This window comes from Porcisia hertigi, chromosome 36 (genome assembly GCF_017918235.1).
Source record: "Porcisia hertigi strain C119 chromosome 36, whole genome shotgun sequence".
Taxonomy (NCBI): domain Eukaryota; phylum Euglenozoa; class Kinetoplastea; order Trypanosomatida; family Trypanosomatidae; genus Porcisia; species Porcisia hertigi.
Window position 1 is genome coordinate 2,760,574 of NC_090595.1, and position 21,987 is coordinate 2,782,560.

Sequence of the window (21,987 nt, forward strand, 5' to 3'; positions counted from 1 at the left end):
CTGTTGAGCGAGACAAAACGTTGTTGAGAGTAGAAAAATGTTCCCGTCGTGTTTTTTAAGCACGAGGAAAAGTTCACAGTATCCGCGCAGTCCAGTTGTCTGATTGTGTCGTCGTCTTGTGGTGTGTACTGAACTGCTCGTGTGCTTGGCGCTGGGTCAGAGAAGCCCCCTCCACCCCCCCCCTACGCACACGCCATTTCATTGACCAAATTGCTTTTTTTTAACTGTTTATAGCCCGCTTGTTTTTTTTCTGTTATTGATTGTATTAAGGATAATTTTTTTGTGTGTGCGTCTGTCTCCATTTTCCCGGGTGCATATCTTTTAATTTTTTTTCGGATCTTCTTGGCGAAGCACACTGGACGGGCCATTCGACCTATCATTCGTACCGAAGCGCTCGTACTCATCTGCCTATCGTCTTTGAACCCAAATCGCTTTACATTGTGTGTATATGTGCTTCATAGTTGTCTATTGTTTCCTTTCCCACCCACACCACCCTTTTTTTTCGCCCATTCTTTTTATGCACAGGAAAACACACGCATGCACACACACACACCTCATTTCACTGCTGTTGTACAGGGAAAGAAAAACGCGGTCACAGGAAAACTCGAAACATGAGTATTGAGGCGTGACAAAAGAAATTTACACACAACCACGCCCACACGCGGAGAGTAAAGTCTAAATGCTGAACGACCCCCTTTTTGAACGCAACATGAATGAAATCGGAGTTGGTAAGCAGAGAAATGAGGGAAAGCGAGGAAGGGGGTGAACCTCTGCTTCGGACTGATCTAAGCTGCCTTATCCGATTCCAGGCACACTCTGAACCCTGCAATAGGCACGAGATGCTGTTCGGTCATGCAATAGAGCCCCTGATCACCGCGACTTTGACCTACCCCGCTGCGCAGCCATCTGCTCCTTCATTCTGAACCTCCTTTGGGTGTCACCCCTGTCCGGGGTTCCACTCAATTCTGTTCACGTGCTATCTTTTATTGTCACCCCCACCTCCTCCACTTTACCGACATACTCCCCTTCTTTGGGGGAAAAAAGAAAGCGGCCACCTATAGCTCCCTGCTCACGCTGCCCTCACATTACGGACGACGGGAGAAAAAGTAGAGAACAAGGCGACTGCCTCAGCGAACGTGGACCTGCCTTTGTGTGTGTGTGTGTGTGAGAGTTATCCCTCTCTCTTCAACACACCCCACCGTGGCCCTCTTTTTTGTGTGACTCTACATACACTTCATCTCTTTGACCAACTAGCAAGGATGCAGTCCTTTGACGCATTTCGCGTGGTGGGCTCCATCTGCGGATCTGTCCCAGTGTCCCCCACGCTGCTCTACGGTACACCAGTACTGATGGTAGCCACTGGCAGAACGTTCCAGCTGTATAAGGGCAAGGAACTGGCGATGATGCGCGGCGGTCCGACGTTTCAGGATGCGGTGCATGCGGTGGCGCAGGTTGGCAAGTACCGAGCCGTCGCGGAGGGACCGCGTCTGCACGTTTACGTGCACCACAAGCCACTCTGGTCTGGCCACCATGAGCCCGCCACGAAGCCGAACATCACAATACTAGTGGCCCAGGGTGACCTCCTTTTCAGCGTCGGCGAGGACAAACGCGTTGTCGTCTGGGAGCTCAAAACGGGTATGGTGCTGCAAGAGATATTGGTAGAGCACAGCGAGACCGTCACGTGTCTTGAACTATTGACAGGGTACACTAACAAGATGCTGCTCGCAACGGCAGAGGGAACGCTGCAACTCTGGAACTTCCGCTCTGGTGCCTGCTTGTGGTACTCAGTGCGCAGTGCCAGTAGCAGTGGTTGCAGCTCCAGGCAGACGTCACGTGCCACCACCGGGAGTGTCGCTGCTATCACAGCGCTCGCTTGCAGCCCGTACAAAGACATCATCGCCTACGGTACGACGGAAGGGGAAGTAGTTGCCTTCAACGTGGCAGCAGACGAAGTGATCACCACCTTTGACCACAGCGGCAGCGATGCGGTTACATCGCTCCTCTTTCGGACGGACAAGGACGGCCTTCTCGTGTCCGGCACGAGTCTTGGCGAGGTGGTCATCTGGGACCTTGAAAATCGATGCATGGACGGCACCTTGACACGGTCCAAGCAAGTGCGGTCAGAGCTGGAGGTGCTGGAGCGTCCCCACGTCGACAGAGTGCACTCGCTCGTTATGTTCAACCTGCCTGAGTACACATCGTTGCTCATTACAGGCGGTGCTGACAATGCTCTCATGCAGTTCCGCTTTGACACCGTGGACGGCCTTGGTGTATTGGTGCGGGAGCGCCGCGGGCACATGGGGAGCTGCACAGATGCCATCTTCTATAACACCGACCTCCTCGTCACGGCCGGCAACGACCGATCCTTGCGCGTCACACACGTCTTTTCCGATCGCGCGTCATGGGAGCTGTCGCAGGGCAAGCTGGGGAAGCGCGGACGCGAACAGAACATGGGGCGGGAGGCCGTAAAGCTACCCCCCGCCACCGCGCTGGCTGCCGCGACGACGCGCAATTACCAGTGGTCGAGCCTTGTGTCCCTACATGCGGCGTCTGCGCTAGCATGCGGTTGGCGGATGGATAGCCGGGCCTTGGAATTCAAGCTATCCGGCATCCAGACCTCCGCTCACACCGCCCGCGCGCTGGCGCTCTCAGACTGTGGCAACTACGCTGTCGTCGGATACTCCAGTGGAAATGTTGCCGTGTTAAACTTGCAGAACCGCAGCGTACGCCACTTCTTCGATGCCGACGTGGGTGCCGACCGAGCCCACGACAGCTCAGTGGAGTGCGTTGAAGTGGCCTGCGGAAACACCGTCGTCGTGACAGCCGGCCTGGATGGCGTGATCAAGATGTGGGACCTGTGGGCTGGCAAGCTGAAAGCCGCCATTCCCACTGACCAGCCAATGACCAAGTCCTGCTTACACGAAGCATCGTCGCTCTTCATTGTTGCGCAGCATTTCACCATTCGCGTCTATCACGCTAACCCCGACGTCGGCCTCACCAGCGAGGAGCTGCGCACCCCAGTCCGCGAGCTGGAAGGCCACAATAGCCCCGTTACGGCGCTCGCGCTCGCGCCTGATACGTACCGCTACGTAGTCTCGACCTCTGGCGATGGTGCGCTGCTCGTCTGGGACTTGGCTGCGGCGGCGTGTGTCGGGCAGTACCGCTTCGCGTCTCCAGCTCTCTCGCTCAGTTTTCACCCCGATGCACTCTTCCTGGTGACCACACACGCCGGTGAGCGGGGCGCGTATCTCTGGGTGAACAACATCCGCTACGGCTACGTACCGGAGGTGCTTCCAACGCCCAAGGAGAACGCGGTGGAGACACTACCGTGGCTGCACTTTCCCACCGCGCACGGGTCCTCTGAGGATACTGCGGAGGACAGCGCAAACGGCGGCGTGCCGCGCAATCCTGCGACGACGACACTCACAGAGGCGGAGGAGGAGGAACACATCGCCGCAGAGGCAGAAGCACGGGAGGCGGCAGGTGCAGAAGCAAACCTGTTTGATGCGTCCCAGGACATTGCGCTGGTGCGTCGCCGACAAACGGAGGCACAGCAGACAGCGCTGGACGCCATCACGACAGAGGGCATCCAGCTCGCTGGCGTGCCGCAGCGTCTGTGGTTTAACCTCACCGTCTTGGATCAGATCAGGGAAAAGAATCAGCCACTGCTCCCGCCCAAGAAAAAGGATGTGCCTTTTTTTTTGCCAACCACACAGGAACTGCGGCCAACATTTCTTGTCATGGTGTCCGACAGTCTCAAAAGTGGTTCTGACAACGCGAACGGTCGGCTGATGCGCGCTAATATGGAGGAGCTAACACCAGTTCAAGAAATGCTTGTGAACCAGGAGCACGACGCTCTCATGGAGTACTTTCTTTCCCTCAAGACAGCGCAAGCGATTGACCTGGAGGTAAAACGTGCGGTGGACTATGTAGACGGCAGCAACTATACGGCCGCTGAGCTGGCGAGGATGCAGACGTGTGCGAAAGGGCTGCTGGCTTTCATTACAGAGTGGCTTCGGCGCAACAAGAATGTCGACCTGGTGCAAGGCATCCTTGCGGACGTGGTCCGCTCGCATGGGGCACTGCTGACCCGCCTCGGGGACGCTATCGTGCCAGCGCTGGAGGAATTAGCAGAGGTGCAGAACACAGTGCGCTACTCAATTGATCACCTCGTGTCGTACCCAGCCTGTCTCGCGGGAACCTTCTCTGGAACAAACTTCTAACCTAACAGGTAGCGGCGACGCAGCAGAGCGGCCGGGGGGGAGGGAGGAAGGAATGGCGAAGAAAGAGTGCTAAAAAAAATCGACGCGCTGCCGGCATTGTCGGTTCGTGTGCCCTTGTCAGAAAGCATGCCATAATGTGGTGGTATCCCTCGGTGTGCGAGACCTGCATATGGCGATGATCTACAGGTATTGCTTGACAAGTCTGCACCTTCTCCCATAAGCCGAGCTTTGCCTTCTTGCTCGCACTCGCTTTGGTCATTCCGTCAGTTTTTCGTTTAAGCATTTGCGTGCTCGCTTGCTGATCACACACACACACCTCCCTCCCCTTGTCGGTAGTGATCTAGGCAAAAATAAGAGTCGCAGCGTAAGAATGGATCGCTTTTTCGTTTTCTTCCATTTTTCAACGCGTAACAACGTTCATAGGACGTGGGGGGGGACCTCAGCGTGGGGTTGTCGGGGGGGGTCAACAGCCCATTCTGTTAGAAAGCCAAACAACCCCCTATTCCCCCTCCCCCCCCCCCCCCCCCCCGCCAAGGCCGAAACACTTCTACTGAGGAAAGGATCGGGTGCCTACAAAACAAAGTCACAGCAATGCGCCGCTAGTGATGTAGGCACTCCAAGCCCTGGACAGTGCTCCTCACATGAGTAGGTCAGCACTGCTCTACCACGTATCTACTGCTGTGTCGCGCCACACCTGGGAGCGTGTGCCAGGTCGGAGGGTGGAGTGTAGAATTGGACCCAAGTTGTCTGGCAGGATGGACGAACCGGGGGGGGGGAGGGGTACCAAGTGCGTAACGGGAGGAAAAACGATGGGGGAAATCCAACATGCACGCCTGGAATCCCCCACCACCCCCACCTAGTGTACGCATTCAGGGTGATCTGCATGTGGTGCGTACCCTTACGGGGGAACGTACGGCGTGCTTGGACACACGCACGTCGACTTGCGCTTCCTCTACAAGTTTCCCACCCATTTTTGCCTTTGCGGGTGCACATAGCAGCACCACCGTTCGCACGACAAGAGCCGGCTAACGACTTTACAACATCAACACCCCATTACACACCACTCCTTTTCCCCTTCTTGTACCCCAACAGTCCTCTTCTCGTGGCACCATTGTTGTTTTCTTCCAGTGCCCCCCCCCCCCTCCATCCTCGTCAAGAACCATACATAGATGCACGCGATGAACGACGCCTGTCCGTTTCATCCGCAGATCAACCCACGCAGTAGGCGCCTTGCACGAAATGCACCGACTCTTCGCGAGCGCCAAGGACAAGAACAGCAGCAGTCTATTGGCCGTGAGGTCCATTCCGCGCAACCACAGCGAGGCACAGCGACACCCGGCCCTAGGGTGCAGGAATTCGCTGTGAAAACTGAGAACGACGTCGCAGAGTCCGTGTGGGATCTCTGGCGCGCAGTGGCGACCGAGGAAGCACGCGAGACTGAGGCTGCCTTTGTGCGCCCTGTGCACTCCCGGAACGGCGACGATTCACGCCAAGACCGTCGGCCGCGCGTGGTGTACGTGAAGACGGTGCTTGGGATGCTGAACGCCCTCGGCGTTACTTCGCCCCAGCATGATAACCTAATCGCCAAGTTTCTCAAGGCAATGGCAGTGGAAAGTGGCGCCTCGGAAGCCTCCAAGCGTGACACGACGGTGGACGCGGCGCGCTTCATGTACGTCTTCTCGACAGTGTGGCGCGCGGCTGTCACAAACCGCACACGGCCACTTCCCACGCCAGCGCAGGTAGCTGTGCTGCGATGCTCAACGCCTGTGGTACGGCAGCGCGGCAGCTCCTCCAGCGGGGCAACAATGCGCCGCACCTACGCCGAAGAAAACCCACGCCGAGGAGCCCTACCATCACCGATGAAGACTTCACCCACACCCGCACCGTCTTCAGAGGTAGGCAACAGCGGTGGCAGCTTCTCAGTGGTCAGCGAAGGGACATCGTCCCCACTCTCCGTCGTCGACATTAGCAACGGAAGCAGCGTGGGAGAGGCACACTCAGACAAGGGGAGCGCATCTCCCTCCACTAGCAGCGGAAACGGGAACGAAAGGGAAAGTAACGCAGCACATAGCGACGCTGACTTTCTGCGCACAAATATGTCCAGTGCATCGTCCAGTACCCCGGGCTCCGAGACGGAGCCGCAGGCCGGCATTCGCAGCCAGGAACAGTCGCCAGTATCCATGGGGCCGCTGGCCGGGCTCAGCTCGAGCCCGGAGCTGCGTAACCCAGTCAAACTCGTCACCAACACCCCAACCTGCCCAAGCGTCACTCCCCGCACCCAGCACCGATCGCCGTTCGCCGCTGCAGCGCCGCTCTGCAGCGCGGCCATGCTGCATACTCGTCGCGTGTGCTCGACCCTGCGCGCAATACCGAGCGACTCTAATCTGCTCTCGAGCACGGCCAGCAGGGAGCTTAAGAGGGCGACAAAGTGCGTGCCTGGCGGGCTGATGCGTGAGTGCACCTTCAAGCCCGTCATCAACCCCGTTCATGAGCAGTTGCCGGTCAGCTCCCGGAGCGCGGCTGTCGTGCCAAAACGCAGGCCCGCCTCGACACCGCCGCCCACCACCCTCCAGTCGAACACGCAGCCGCTCCGTCTGGGGCGAGGCAATCTCGCGGGGTGGGAGAGCAAGCCTTTCGACGATGACGGCGGCAACCGGAGCCAGGCAGCGGCAGTCCCCCTGGCGGCCGAGTTTGAGACGGCGGTGCGCCGCATGGTCGCCGCGCGGCAGCAGCAACAGCGCCTACAGTCTCCTCAGCCAACCATGCAGAATGTGGGCCACCACTCTGCGACCACGCCACAGTCTGTCGTGCAGGCTACGGAGGCAAACTCTCGCAAGCCGCTGCTTTATGTGGACATTGATCTGCCGCAGGGCATACGAGACCGCCTCGCCCTGTACGCGGGGGACAACGTCCATCATGTAGCACAGCGCTTCGGCATCCTCCACGGGCTAACCGACTCCCTGCGCCAGCGGCTGGAGACAGCGCTGACAGCTGAACTTCGTGCCCTCGCAGTTCAAAGACCTGTATAGATGAAAAAAGCATATATTTTTTTTCACGCACTTAAATCGGCCTTCTCGCCCCCAACCCCCCCCGCGTTTCCATTGAGCCTTTTGCTGGGGGGGGGGGGGGGGAGAAGACCCGAGGCCGGCGCGCGCGCCACCCAGCCAGTCCCCCAAGCCAACCCTGGGAGTTGGGAAAAGTCACTCCTACCTGGACTCGAACCAGGGTTATCGGATTCAGAGTCCGAGGTGATAACCGCTACACTATAGGAGCGCGTTTGTCAGCATTCAATTTTAGAATAGCTCTTTTGGAAATCCTGCGTTGCTGCCTCTTTCTCCACGCAATGGCCCCTGGGCGCCGGCCGAGGGGCGGGCGCCGCCCGTGGGCGGGGGGCCGTTCCCGGGGCCACCCCCTGCGAAAAGCCGCACGTGGGTGGGGACCAAGGCGAGGCGCGAGAAAGCGTGGCAGGGGGATCCTCGGCATGAGGGCGAAAAGGCTTCGGGACAGCAGCGGCGATAAGAAGAGGGGAACTCGCTGCCCTGCCACGCAATAAAGCTGTGCCAGATCGGGGGTGAGACGTGGTGGTCGAAAGTTGCTCTGGCAAAATAAACGGGACGTGGACACAATCGCATCAAGAGCCTCTTAGCTACACCACCCCTCTTCCCCTTCTCATCCTATTGACCTAAAATCGTTCAAGATGTGTCTCCCTTGTTTTCCTCTGAAGAGGCACGTCGCCTCTAGTGTTTTTGAGCCTTTGGTGGACACATCCGAGAGCAGCATGTGGAAACCCCAGCACCCATTTCTGCCACTAAGAGTGCTGAGGAAGTATTTGCTGGAGGCGTGCACTTGGAAAAGCTGTCAAGAAAATCAGTCTCGTACTTTTTGACCCGGACAAAACTTGAATAACAATGCAGAGAGCGGGAGCCAGCACACTGTATGAATTCAATGTGTGGGAAAAGTACAAAAAAAGGATCTCTAAATGGGGTGAACACTCTTCTTCAGTTTAGCGACTCCGTGAACCAACACATTTTGTGACAGAACTGGGGTGCCATTCCGCTGCTCATTATCACGAGACAAAACAATGGAGGTCATCTGGAAAAAAAAACGCACCTGCCTACGACCTCGCTCCATTCTCACTATTCCCTGTATTTTACCCCCTTCTCTTGCCTCAAGTTTTCTACCTTTTTAGCTGAATCATACGCTAGAGCACTGCCATTTGTACAGAAAAAGGCTCCTTCTGCTTTCCAGCTCCAAAACATTCTTACACACTCCCCGGAAAAAAAAAGCGGAAATGTCGGAGGATTCCTTCAAGGCGCTTTTGAGCACCCTGGCGAAAAAGGGCGAGAAACACGTCAGGTTCTCCGGGATGGAAATCAGTGACCCTCAGTTTCGGCTCATCGTCACTGCGATGGACCAAACACGTCCCGGACCGCAAACAATCGATGTATCCAACAACAAAATCACTTCGGCTAGCATTGAATGTCTGGTGAGTTTCTTGGCCACCGCGTCAGTGGAATCAGTAGACCTTCACAAAAATCAGATCGATGAAGATGGTGCTCGCGCTTTTTTCAGTCTCTTCGAAACAGCGACGTCGATCAAAAATCTTGATCTGCGACATAATACTTGCAGCCCGGCGACGGCGTTGCGCCTTTACTACCTGGGCAGAAGCGACTTGTATACTCCTGACGTGCGCTCCGCTCTACTTTACGGGAAAGCATCGCATATTTCTTTCGCTGGCATGAACTACACTGACTTGGGGAGGGAGTTTCTGGAGTGTGTCCTCAGCACACAAGGCCTGCAATCTATTGATTTCAGCGGCGTCAGCCTTGGCACTGGGGGTATGTCTTTGATTGGCACCCTTTTGAGAAATACGCAAGTGTCCGCGCTCTCTTTCCGAAACTGTGATTTGTCCAACGATGCGGTGCTGGCGTTCATCGAAGCTGGTGACGTCGTAAATGATCACCACCTCAGCAGCTTGGACTTTTCTTCCAATATGGGGCTGAGAGACGACCTGGTGCGGAAGCTCATTTCGCACCTATTTGATAAGAATGACAACATCGTCAATCTTGAACTAAGTGGAACGAGCATCGCATCGACGTATCTCAGTCTGGTTGAGAAAGAGTGCAAGATGAACCAAGAACATCCTGCCATCAAGCGCGCAGCGATCGCCCTTCGCAACAACTTGCCAGCTTCGGAGAAAATCATCCTTCAGTGGGACGCACCGTTGCCTACGTGCATGGATTACCTTGCTGGTTGCATCGCAAACAGTTCCGTGATACAGCACCTCAATATCAGCAATACTTTGATCGATGATGCAGCGCTGCAATTGTTATCGGATGCGCTTCGGAAAAACACATCCCTCAGAGTGATCGAACTTGCGAACTGTCGCGTCACGGCTATTGGTATCCAAGCGTTGTTTGCCGTTCTCCAAAAACCCACCTGCTCCGTGCAGGAGGTCAACATTGCGAACAACAATCTCGGCGAAGACAGCGTCGAGTTTATCACAGCCGCCCTCCGCTCAAATCCTAATTTGGTGATGCTGAACGTCGATGTAAACCCCGCCATTTCTTCCGCATCCATGCAGGAAATTGCGGGGCTTGTCATGGTAAACCGCGCTCCGCCTAGAATTCGCTCGTTATTACCTTCGATCGAAAGCAACTCTAAGAATTTGGAATCACTTGATTTTTCTGGCAGGGATGTTGCGGTCAACGATGACTGCGTGTGGCTGCTTGTGCAGGCGCTACAAACGAATTCGACTGTTCGGCGACTTGACTTCTCGCACAACTGCTTTGGAGACGGGGGTGTCTCTTACCTCGCCGACTACCTCACTGATAACCGCTTCATACGGGAGGTGAACCTATCCAGCTGCGCGATAGGGAACCGAGGTGCTCAAAGGATTTGTGAGGCACTCGTCACGAACAGAGCGCTGGTCAAGATCGATTTGTCGGACAACATGATGGACATCGAGGGTCTGAGTACGCTTCCAGCCGTGCTACGCAAAAACGACACACTGCGCGAGTTCAAGCTAAAAAACACCCGCTTGAATGCCGCGTTTATTGAGCAAGTAGATATGGCGTGCTCTCTGAATCGCGAATGTAGGGCGGTGAAGAATGTCTACTACCGCCTTAAGGATGGGGATGCGTCTCTCAAGAAAATTGAGCTGTGCAATCCCGATAACGAGCATGTCATTGACGACGAAACTGTTCGCACGATTTGCACAGTTTTGACTCAAAAGACGTTTGTGGAGGTTATTGATCTGAGCGAGAATCATATCGGAAAAGACGGCTGCGCTGCACTCGCGGCGACGCTATCCGAGCCTACGTCCAGGGTGAGAAAGCTCATCTTATCTAAAAACCCAATCGATGATTATGCCGTGGCGGAATTGGTGGCTTGCTTCCCCAATAACGTAACGCTGCGTGAGGTCATTTTGTACAGTACCGATATGACCAACACAGGCATCGGAATGCTCGCCAAAGGCCTCGAGAGAAACAACACCATCTACTGGATTGGCGTCTTGAATGACGATGCCGTCAGTGATGAGGTGACGCTTCTCCAGCGGAACCTTGCCCTCAACAACAGCTCATCTACACTGAAGAAGGTAATTCTTTCCATCGATTCCGGCGAGGATGTCCAAGACGTCGATCTGAGTCATCCTGTCGACAGCTCGCTGAATGATGAGCTGTGCCAGTATTTGTGTGCGAGCCTGCTGCGCTGCAGTAAGATACAGTCTCTGAATTTGTCGAACAATATGATTACGTCAGCATCTGTTCCGTATATTGTGGAGGTGATGGAGTTGTGTCCTTCACTATTTTTCTTGGACTTATCCAACAACAAGATCGACGAGAAGGGGGCCGAGCAGATCATCGAATGTTTAGAGCGTGTTTCCCATGTGCGTATCGTGCAAATTGCTGGTAACTCGCTCACGACTGAAATCATGGAGCGCGTTGCTCATCTGGCTTCCTTGAACTCAGGATCTGATGCTCTTAAGAAACTGTTCCTGTTAACGGCCCGCGGCGAGCCGTTGCCCGAGAACATCGATCTGAGCGGCACCGAGAACTCTTACAAGCTGACAGATGAGGAGGTGGTTGCACTAGCCGGGCTCCTACGGTACAGCAGCGTTGTAAGGTCGCTGGATTTGGGCAACAACAATTTCTCTGATGAGGGCTGCATCGCAATTGCTGCAGTTCTGCGCGTCAATCACACACTTGAGGAACTGAACTTTGCAGGGAATGCTATTGGCGCAAACGGTGGCGAAGCATTGTTCTTCGCTCTCAAGATTAACCCGCAGCTGCAGTTGCTGAACTTGGAAAACACAGCTATTCCTGGTGAAATCTTGGAAGATATTGTGAGTCTACTGCACGTCAATCAGATGCCTCATCGTGCACCGATCGACATGCGTGGGGTGAAACTCGAGGAAGTGGATGACGCGATCCAGTTTCACTCCACAGACTACTATGTCTCGCAAATGGTCACCATTGATGAGACCATTCAGGACCGCGAGGAAGCGAAAGTTCAACTGATCGAGCAGAGGATGTAGAGTGAAGTAGTGGTGGTGTGCGCAAGGATGCGGTGACCATCTGCCTTGTCTTTTCCTATTCGCGATGCTCATATAGAGACATTGGCACTTTTATTTTCCTACCTGGAATGTTTCTTTTGTCTCTTCTTACTGATGTAATTCATGTCTTCCAAACTTTCATGCTTTATGCAAGTCCTCCCCTCCCCCTTTTCCACTGGCTTGTTCGACACATTCCCCCCCCTCCCCCCTTCTATCTGGGATTGACAAATCCTTTTTTGTTTTCCGTTTCGACCGATGAGAGGAATCTACTGCGCTGAGACTCATTTGATTTTGAGATGTACACATATCTAATCCGTTCACAGTGCCTCAAAGTACTTCCGTGCACATCTTTTCCTTTTCCATGCTTCTTCGCCCTCTAGTTGTGTATCCGAATGGCTTCTCCTCTTTATGCCCTGGTTTGTCTTCGGAAGGTTCGAAGAAAAGAAAAAAGTACAATCCTCCGTGCTCCTCTCAAGGTGTGTGACCTCCTAGCTTTAGCTGTATGTAGTTGGCAGGCGCGTTCTCAGTGTATCCAAATGACTTCTGGTGGCATATGAGAGGCCCCTCGCCACACCCTTCTCTGACACTGGGGTCCCTGGGGGTCAGTGTATCATTGTAATGTTAAGGCAACCTTCGTACTCTTCTACTCTTCATTTCCTTTGGGATGTGTTGGAGGGACATTTATTTTTGCTTCTCATATGCTTCTGTGTAGTTCATACTTGCCTGGTGATGCATTTGATGATATTCGAGCAGCTCCCCAGTGTTCGCCCTCAGTTTGTTTCAACTAGTTTTGCCCCCGGCGAGCCATGGCAAGCGCGGGGGAGCAATCCTTGCCGCCGCTGTTTGTGCTACAAAAACATGTGGATCCGGTTCTTTGCTGCCGCTTCTATCCATCCGAGGCGTACCAGCGTGATGAGTCAAACTGGTTTCTCACAGGGGATGCGGGTGGGCTTGTTGTATTGTGGAACCTTTGCACGCGGCGCGAGATCATTTCCTTCTCGGTCTTGACAGAGGCTCATCGGCAACTTCGTGGAGGTTCACAGCGCGGTCTTGAGAGCGGCACTCGCACGAGGGCTGAACCTGTGCCAGGAAACGAAGGGCTGTCGGAGCAGGCCAACACTTCGCCTTTGGGACCCCACAGTCGGAGCATTTTGTCTGTGGGGTTCATTCCGTTGTCACTTTCGTCTTTGCAGCCAACAGAACACACAGGGCATAGCGGAGGGGTTGTGGAGGTGTTGAGGGGGCGGGGCACAGAGGGAGCTATGACAAACGCTCCCGTGTGTCCCACTCCGCTTGAGAGTGCCGCAAAGGGTACCACTGGCTGGGCGCAGCAGGGGCGGCAACGGTTCCGACTTCCTCGACGAGCACCGACACCGTGTGTCACTTCGGGTCAGGAACCTTGTTCATCAGTGGGTGATGTCGTGAATGACAGCGTGCCGGGAGTCGCCTTCGCCCCATCATCAACTATTTGTTTTTACACACATTGTCGTGATCAGCGTGTGTACATATGGTGTCTGAGGCGTCCATGCGTTGGCGTACGTCCCATATCGGCGTGCAATTTAGAACCCCGGCTTGTCGCCGTGCTCACCGCCCCACAACACGGCTTCTGTCCGGTGGAGAGCGTCTCAAAGACGGTGGGCCCGTTCACGCGGACGTATCTCGCAATTCCTCACGACTCGGGAGGTGAAGTGACTGTCTGGGAGTTGGCATGGAGACAGCCCGGCAGCGCGCGGTTCGCAAGTGCGATGGAGGCGGAGAAAGGTTCTCTCGACCGGCCGCCCTCGTCGTCGGGCAGTGCAAGCGTCTGCGAGGATGAAGAAGAGGAGATGAGCACGTCCGAGTTGAACCCGATGGATGCTTTCATTGCACGAGCCGCGGCAGAGGAGCGACGTCAAGCAAAGATGAAGCAGAAGTCCTCCCGTCTCACTGGAGAAAGTGAGTCAGACGATCTTTTCCTGCCTGCAGCTCTCCCCAAATTGCTGGTCTCCAGGGGTGAACGTTCCTCGATGCTGTGCTACGTGGACCCTGCCGCCACAACAGGATCCAGCAACTTTTCCATCCGCCTCCTTTGCACATTCTCAGCCTGCCCTACGTTCAAAGGGGGCACCATTATGCGCCTTACTATGTGCCGCGATGCGCAGCACATCGCTGTAGCATTTGAGAGTGGCCACATCGTTTTGGCTCGCTATCGCATCGCACATGTGACCGGCATGTCAGACCAGCCAGGAGAGACTCGCCAAACTAGTGTGTCTGTGTGTGAACCCCAGGTGCGCAACGTCACCCGCGCCTTTGCGGAGTCGGCGCTGGTTTGTTGGTGGAGCGGGCGGCGCATGCTCGCCTGCTCTGCGGAGGGAGGCATGCACTGTTACAACATGGTGTCAACGGCGGAGGGTCTTTTAGAGGCGCAGTTAGTGTGGAGTGTGACACTACGCAAAGGTATCGGTAGCGTCTTCTTGCAAAGGAATCTCGTCGTCGCTGGCTGCTGGGACAGCACGCTGCGCCTGTATGATGCGCGTGACGGTCGGCTTGTCAGCATCCTAAGCTACCAAAGGGGTGCGATAAATGAGGTGCGAATGGCTCCTCCCACTATCGCGCGGGTAGCGGCGTTTGGGTTTGACGTGCGTCAGCCAAGACTGTATGCCGACTTGCCTGACGCCTCTTCCACCACCACCACCACAGCTTGCATTGCATCCAGCACGGCTGGTGTCAAGCAGGAAGGCATGTCACAATACGTTGAAGCGCCCCTTTGCGAAGCCAGCACATCGGACACAATGTTCTCAAATGACCGTTCGGGGGCGCAGACTGCAGAAGAGCAGCTAGTGTACTTGTTTGCGTCCGCGAGCAAGGACAGCACTGTAGCCCTCTGGCGCGTGGACCTTGGGGTGGCGGTGGAGGCGGCGGCGGCGGCTCGAAGCGCCATCACTGCGTGAGGGGTCTGTAAAAAGTCTGACGGATAAACTGAATATGGAAAACCGCCCCAACACCCCTGCGGTTTCTTATATTGGATGACTTCCATGCATCTACGCGTGCAACTATGTCCCCTGCATGAAGCAAAGGCAAACAGGAAGACGGAGCGATATCGCGCATCAACAGATGCTCAACAAGGCTGCCGGCCTCCTGATAGTTGGGGATAGCGAATAGCCTCCTGATTTATTCAAAACCGGGCAGAAAAAGAGAACCAATGGGGGGGGGTGAGGCAAACAGATTCCCCCCAGTTGTGTCTTTTTCCCGCATTTTCGACTGCCTTTGGGTGAGCGTTTTGTTTTCATGAGATTGACGTCTCGGGAGGCGCCCCCTTCTTTTGTTTGCTCCTTCCCTACCCACCTCCACCCGAATTCGAGCTCGCTTCACTTGTGTTCTCTTTTCGCTCCCCCCCTTCCCCTCCACACCGATGAATGAAAACACACTGTTTGGCTTCTTCACCCTTTCCCCTTTCTGTACAGCCATCTTTATACCTTCTTCTTCGCACACGTGCAGGACATTGGTGCCCCACACAGACACACCCGTGTGTTCCTTAGAGTGTACAGGTCTCCGTGTGTCGTCGTCAAAAATTCTTGAGCGCTCAATCTCTTGTACATACAAGAGATTGAGCTAAATACATACACAACAGAAACAAAAACAGCAAGTACTCGACAAATATATAAAGAGGACAGGGTTGACGGCTGAAGCCTCGAAACTGCGAGCCTGCTTGTTACGTTCATCACAACCATCCTGAAGAAGCACCGAGCCCCGCAGTATCAGCACTACTAGTGGACGCGAGGGTCAAACGTATTTCGATCAACTGAGTAATCGTGAAAGCGAACGAGAGTTACGAGAAAAGGACGAAACCGGCGACAAAGAGCTCAAGTGCAACGGTGTTTTTTTTTGTCGATACACGTATCGTTCAACATTCTTTCTCCTGAGCCCCCCCCCCCTCCTTCCCTCCCCAACACACACGCCCTGCTGTTTGTCAAGTGACAAAGAGCACAGTTAAGTGGTCCATGACCCTTTGACTGCACGTTAGCACCTCGTTCAGTTTCTAAAGGGATTAGGCATTTTGGACTGCACAGCCCCCCCCCCCCATTGAGTACGTTCTGGAGGTACGTCTTACCTACCACAACGAAAAACAGCATACTATAGTGCGGGGGTGGGGGTGGGGGCAGGAAGGGGGTCCTCTGCTATCGACCGTGCGCGCCAAGGTTTTCTTCCCAGATTTTTCTTTTTTTCACTTTCTTTCCACTGCTAACGTGACAACCAGGATTGTACCTCATCGTTGCCTTTTTAGTGTGCTTTATCCCTTTTGTTCCTGTCGTTTCTTAAGCTGCTGTTGCTGCTTTTGCCTCCCCCCCTTCTTTCTTCTTCCTCCTTCGTCCCTCACAATATTGCGTTAGATATAGCACATCCATACCGTCCACACCTAGTGCTTAAATCAGCTCTTTTTTTTCGTTTTTCTCCCCTTGTCTCTCTCTGCTTCCGATACCCCCCCCCCCCATCCTCCATCTTTGGTCGTGGGTTTTCACGACGACCTGCGACGTACACTGTGCGACGCTAGCGAATACACTCATCTCCGACTCACCCCCGCACACGACTAGCACACAACATACTTGAATCGTATACACACACGACGGACACAACACCATTCACACCAATTTATCCCCGTCGTGCTTTTTAGGCCCCCCCCCCCTTCCACAAGGAGCAAAGGTTGCCATTAACGCCAAAGGATAGCCACAAATACAGACATCCCCCCCCCCCCCCCACATACACACACACACACACACACACGAGGCACAACAACAAAATACACGGGTGGGGGATTGGTTCGTTCATAACATGAGCCTTACCCCGATTTCTTCGTTGCTACAGTGACCGTGACAAAACTAAAAGATAATTTCTCGCGTTCAAGCAAAAAGGGGGAAACAGAGGGGAAGCAAAGGGCGCTCCGAAAATAGTGCCCACTTTGACTCCTGTGTGTGTGTGAGAGAGAGCGTTTTGTGCGTGAAACTACCTTGTCTCACTTCTCGTTTTTTCTCGCCTCCCTCCCTCCCTCCCTTCCTCCCCCACCTTCAACTGTATTTTTCCTGGATTTGGCTTCCCTCTTCTGTTCTTCTCCCCCTCTTTCTTCCTACTCCTGTTTTGTAGCTTTTTTTTTGTTTGCTCTCTATTGAAAGGGAAGATATTCGAATACAAAGGGGGGAAGGGAGCAAGAAGGGGTTCATCTCATCGCGTCTTGTTTTTACTGCCTCAAATCGTGCCGGAGTTCTTCATTGGAGAGAAAAAAGGAAAGAACGTGAAAATCAGTCCAAGGCAGCTGCTAAACCAGAGAAAACAGAAAACTGACAGAAGTCTTTAGTCTTGGAGGAATAGGGCAGTGAAAGTACAACGGAACCCCCCAAAGAGAAGTGCCGTAGGAAGGACTAGTGTCGTTCTTCGATCTCGTCTGTCTTTTTTTTTAAATCATTGTCTTGTGCGGATCCTGTTCTCTTTCTCGGCTTCGTCCTTTGAATTGCATCACTCTGTTTTTCACACGGGGTTTTCATTGCCGTTTCCTGAGAAACAGCCTTCCTTTCTTCCTGCGTCATTTAGCTCCCCTTTTCCCTGGTGCTTTGTGTGTTTGTGTGTTTGTGGTCCCCCCCTCGACTTACGTAATTTCCCTCCTATCTTGAGGCGTCGGCGTTTGTCCCGCCTCGACCGCCTTCTCTCTTTTTTTTTTCTAATCCCCCCTTTCTCGTCAGATTTTTGGTTGCTCTCTGCCTTCTTTTTCCCCTTTATTTTACTTCGTGTTTGTGCTGTGTCTTATTCTGCTTTTCGTGTTTAGAATCTTTTTCGTTTTACGCCTGTGTTTGTCTTCTTTTTTTTAAAAAAAAATCCTCCGATTGTTGTCACGTGTTGGGCGCTTTTGTGGGTGTGGCACTTCTTTTTTTTTTGCGTTTTTTGAAGTGTGCTTCCCCCCCCCTTACTCCCCCTTTCCTCCTCCTTTCTTCTCTCTCCTCTCTCCTTTTCTACTTTTTGTTCTCTTTGTCGTGATTGTCACACCTTTTTTTTTTCTCTCCCCCCTTTCGTTGCTCGTGTGCATTTTTGTTCTACTCTTCATTCTACATTTCTGCTTCTATCCGTGTGTTTTCATCATTACTTTCCCAGGGAAAAATAAACCTCACTTGCCCCCCCCCTCTCTCCAAACCTGAAAAAAAATCTCTCGGCATCTTTGTGTGTGTGTGTGTGTGTCTCACACCTTTCCATCTGGTCTTCCTCGTCTTTTCTCTTCTTCCTCTCTCTTGGTGTGAATTGGAGTACATTCTTTCATTTTTTAAAAAACTCTTCCGCGAGTTGAGCCCCCTACTTTGCCTCGTTTTATATTTTGTCTTTTTTTTTGTGTGGGTTCAATTAAGACAACAAAAGTTAGCGACGCGGCTACTAGAGGGAGAAGAAGTGGTGACGGAAAAAAAAGACAAACACCCAACGATTCTCCCCTTGTAGAAAAAACAAACGAGGAAAACAAACAAACACAAAAAAGAGAAGCCTTGCGCCGCCCTTGAATTTTCTATTTGCCTTTCTGAGAAAGGAGCACCAGAAGCACTGAGGTACAAAAGTAGAGAGGAAAGAGACACACATTAGAACAAAATCAAAGGAAGCTGACAGAAACGTGTTTCCCTTCTAGCGTACGCTCTCTTAGATTTATTAAACACGCCGGTGTCTTTTCTCCTTTCTGCTCTCTTGTCGGCAACATCACAACACAAAGGGCAGAACCCCCTGATTACTCGTCTCTCTTTTTTTTTCTCTTCGCACTTTCCGCGTTTACCCCCCCCCCCCACCCCACCCGTTCTAGCGAAGAGTTATTCTTCTTCGAAAAGGGAGAAGAACATTGCAGGGGATTCTCGGGCTTCCTCCTTTTTCCTCCTTTAAAAAAGTTTTCCCTCCTCTCTGTTTTTTTTCGTTTTTTTGTCTTCCTGGTTATAAATCGTTTATCATCTCCCCCTCTCTTCCCCACGCTCACTTTTTTTTTTAAATTCCGCTTCCCTTCCTTCTTTCACTTGCCACCCCCTCTTTTATATTCCTCCTTCTACTACTACTACTACCTTGTTTCTGTTTTTTTTTGTCTCCTTCCCTTTGCTTGAAGCGTTTTATTACATTTTTCTTTGCTTCCTTGCAAGTGTTCTTACTGTTTCTTTGTTGTTGTTGATTAATAGATCACCAGATTTTTCTACCTGTGCCTCTTTCTCTCTCCCCCTCTCGAACCCCCCCCGTGTGTGTGTGTGTGTTGCGTGTGTTGCGTGAACTTTTTTCTTTCTTACCACTTTTGCCTCTGTATTTTCTTCGTATTACAACTGCCCACCACGGGTTTCTATCTTTTTTTTTTATTTTGACGCTCTCCGCTTTCCACGGCACTTCTCTGACCCCTCCTTCCACATAGGAGCACCACGCATCTACATATTTCGACTAACACGTCTATACCCACCATAGCGAAGACACCGCCAAAGCTTCCCCCCTTTTTAAATTATTTACTATTGACTGACCCTTGTTTTTTTTTATTTGTATATATTTATACATATATATATATATATATATATATATATATATTCGTTTCATTAAAAAAAACGTGTCCTCCTCCTGTTTCGAGATGAAGTCGTACAGGGCTCCGGCGTCTTTCCGGCAAGGTCGTTACATTCCAAACAAGGTGCTCGGTACAGGGACGTATGGGCAGGTGATTCGATGCTACGATACTTTTACTGGTGAGGAGGTTGCTGTAAAAGTCGCACAGAGGGACGATGCGTACCGTCGCTCTGCTTTGAACGAAATCGCCGCGTTGGTTTCCCTCAAGGAGAGCTACGACTCGGTAAGCATCCTGGACTCCTTCGAGGACGGCGGGCATGTGTGTATTGTCTCGGAGCTGCTGGACTGCAACCTTTTCGAGGTGCTGCGCCATCGGGGTTTCAGTCCATTGTCACTGCCCGAAGTACGCCAGGTTGCTCTGCGCGTATTGAGCGCCCTAGCCTCGCTCCACAGCAATGGGTACATTCATTGCGACATTAAGCCCGAGAATATCATGCTGCGCCGCCGAACCCCCGTGACCGCCGATTCTTCGTCCGTGCTGGGGTCCAATACCAACGAGGGCGCCAGCTGCCGATTGTCGAAGAGCCGGGACCAGAATAGCTTCCCAAATGCTCTGACATCCGGCCAAGAGACCCTGATGGTGGATATCATCGCCAATACCCATGACCAGCTGTGGCGTAGCACGAACGTGATCGACTCTCTCGCTGGGAGAAAACATGGCATCTCCTTCCTGGACAGCGATATGAATGCAGCCTTGTCTCCGCGGACGGGAAACTGTTTTGGGGGCTACTCGCAGACGCAGCACAGGCATAGCGGCGGTTTTGATGCAATTTTCGGCGTCCCAGCTGCTGGAGTGAGCACTAGTAGGGCCGGCAACGATTACCGCAACGCCCTCCGTGCTGATCGAGAGACGCCCACTGAAGGCAGTAACGAGTGTCAGGAATGGCCAACGCACCGTCCTGACTGTAATCCCTACAGCCGCACATGCCTCATCGACTTTGGCGCCGTGCGCCGGTTTAACGAAAACACGTACTACGACGTGCAGTCGCTTTGGTACCGTGCACCGGAGGTGTTGTGTGGACTTCCTTACACCACTGCAATCGATTCCTGGAGTGTTGGGTGCGTTCTCTTCGAGCTCTTCACCGGCAAGCCGCTTTTCCCGGGCGAGGACCTGCAGCAGCAACTCTCGCTGATTGTGCAACACGTTGGCTATCCCTCAAAGGCGGCACTGACGATGGGGTGCTTGGCGTCACAGTTTCAGCTTCCCATGACGTACGTGCTGCCCAACTCGCGAAGGGAGCACGTGCAGCAGTGCATTCTTGCCTCCCGCAAGGCGGGAGTTGAACGATGGCGCAAACATCAAATGCATAGGCATCAAGAAGCCCACGCCGCGGGTCATCCGCAGTCGTGGTCTCGCTGTACCACCGCTTTCCCCAGCTCCACGGCGGAGGATGACTATCTGCTGAACGCTTCTCCCTACGGCGTTTCGGGTGTAGAGGCGCCTTCGGAGGGAGTGGATCTGCTCGTTGGGCTTATTTGTGATCTTCTGCACCCAGACGAGTCGCAGCGAATGAGCTGCACGCAAGCACTCCGGCATCCATTCTTCAATCGCATCCCGGCGTGTGGCAACACCACCTCGTTCCCCCAAAACGCGACTTCAACCGCCTGCTTGCCGTCCATATCTGCCGCACCGGCGCCGATGCCATGTGTTATGACCACAAACACCACCGGCCGGCCGGTGGTGATGACCGCCTCACCGGTGACCGTGTCGGTGGGGTGCTCTCCTGTGAGCCCTTTTGTGGTGCACCCAGTCCACTCCGCCCCCGCCGCCGCGGTGCCCTTCACCGTGGCAGCGGTGGGGTCAATGATGGGGATGGAAATGAAGGCATCGCCTTTGAGTGTTCCTCCGTCACATCAGTCCACTCAGGCGTTCAGCGCGTACCCCGCTGTCGCGACTTCTACAGTTTACACCACCAACGCTACAGGGCAAGTGCTGCAGTGTTCTGTGCCGGTTTTCACTCCCATGGCTCACCGAGTAGCACCAACCCTCGGCCCCACGTTTTTACCGCTTGGCATGACGGCACAGAGCCCGGTCGGTGGCGCATTTCGCCCCTTCAATGAAACGGCGTCGCATCAGCGGCATCAGACCCTGTCCGACGTGAACCTCTCTCCAACTTTTTCGCCGACAGGAACGCTCGTACACTCGACTGTTCCTCTAGGATTCATGCCTACCGAAGCTTCTGACCCATCCACAGCCGCCACTGTAGCCTCAGATGTGTCACTACAGCCTCGCAATGCCTCTTCGTACGTGTTTGCCAGTGCCGGCGCGATTCCATGCACACGGGAATACGACCCTGATATTCTGTCGGCTGGGGTGTCGCCGTACGTTCTGTGTCCCTTGCCGCCTCACCACGCCTGCGCCGCGGTCATGTCTCCTTGAGTGGGCGCAGACACCACAGCGGATTCTATCTCCGGAACCAGGGACTAGCATGTATCGTGTACACCCACGCAGGTGTTTCTCGACACATTTTTTAGCCATGTCGCCTTGACTCCTTGTGTGTCTTTTGTTTTCTTCCTGAGTACTCTTTTTTTTTTCCGGACGATTGAAAGGATAGGAAGAGCCCCAATGGGATAACGTTTCGCTTTATTTGTTTTCTTTTTGTTTTGTTTTCGATTGTGACT

At 53.6% G+C, this 21,987-nt stretch overlaps 5 protein-coding genes across 5 annotated transcripts; all 5 read left to right on the forward strand.

Moving 5' to 3' along the window:
• Positions 1–1,259: 1,259 nt before the first annotated feature.
• Positions 1,260–4,223, forward strand: JKF63_00698 (uncharacterized protein; the record flags this gene model as incomplete). The annotated part of the gene is made up of 1 exon (XM_067896749.1): positions 1,260–4,223. One exon carries the CDS (start codon positions 1,260–1,262, stop codon positions 4,221–4,223), a length of 2,964 nt encoding a protein of 987 aa, XP_067752906.1.
• A 1,169-nt stretch (positions 4,224–5,392) lies between these two features.
• JKF63_00699 (uncharacterized protein) lies at positions 5,393–7,252 on the forward strand (the record flags this gene model as incomplete). The annotated part of the gene is made up of 1 exon (XM_067896750.1): positions 5,393–7,252. The coding sequence occupies one exon, from the start codon at positions 5,393–5,395 to the stop codon at positions 7,250–7,252; it is 1,860 nt and encodes a 619-aa protein (XP_067752907.1).
• Positions 7,253–8,514: 1,262 nt separating this feature from the next.
• On the forward strand, positions 8,515–11,760 carry JKF63_00700 (uncharacterized protein; the record flags this gene model as incomplete). The annotated part of the gene is made up of 1 exon (XM_067896751.1): positions 8,515–11,760. The coding sequence occupies one exon, from the start codon at positions 8,515–8,517 to the stop codon at positions 11,758–11,760; it is 3,246 nt and encodes a 1,081-aa protein (XP_067752908.1).
• Positions 11,761–12,584: 824 nt separating this feature from the next.
• Positions 12,585–14,708, forward strand: JKF63_00701 (uncharacterized protein; the record flags this gene model as incomplete). Its single annotated transcript, XM_067896752.1, has 1 exon — positions 12,585–14,708. One exon carries the CDS (start codon positions 12,585–12,587, stop codon positions 14,706–14,708), a length of 2,124 nt encoding a protein of 707 aa, XP_067752909.1.
• Positions 14,709–19,372: 4,664 nt separating this feature from the next.
• JKF63_00702 (uncharacterized protein) lies at positions 19,373–21,745 on the forward strand (the record flags this gene model as incomplete). Its single annotated transcript, XM_067896753.1, has 1 exon — positions 19,373–21,745. The coding sequence occupies one exon, from the start codon at positions 19,373–19,375 to the stop codon at positions 21,743–21,745; it is 2,373 nt and encodes a 790-aa protein (XP_067752910.1).
• Between the last annotated feature and the right edge of the window lie 242 nt (positions 21,746–21,987).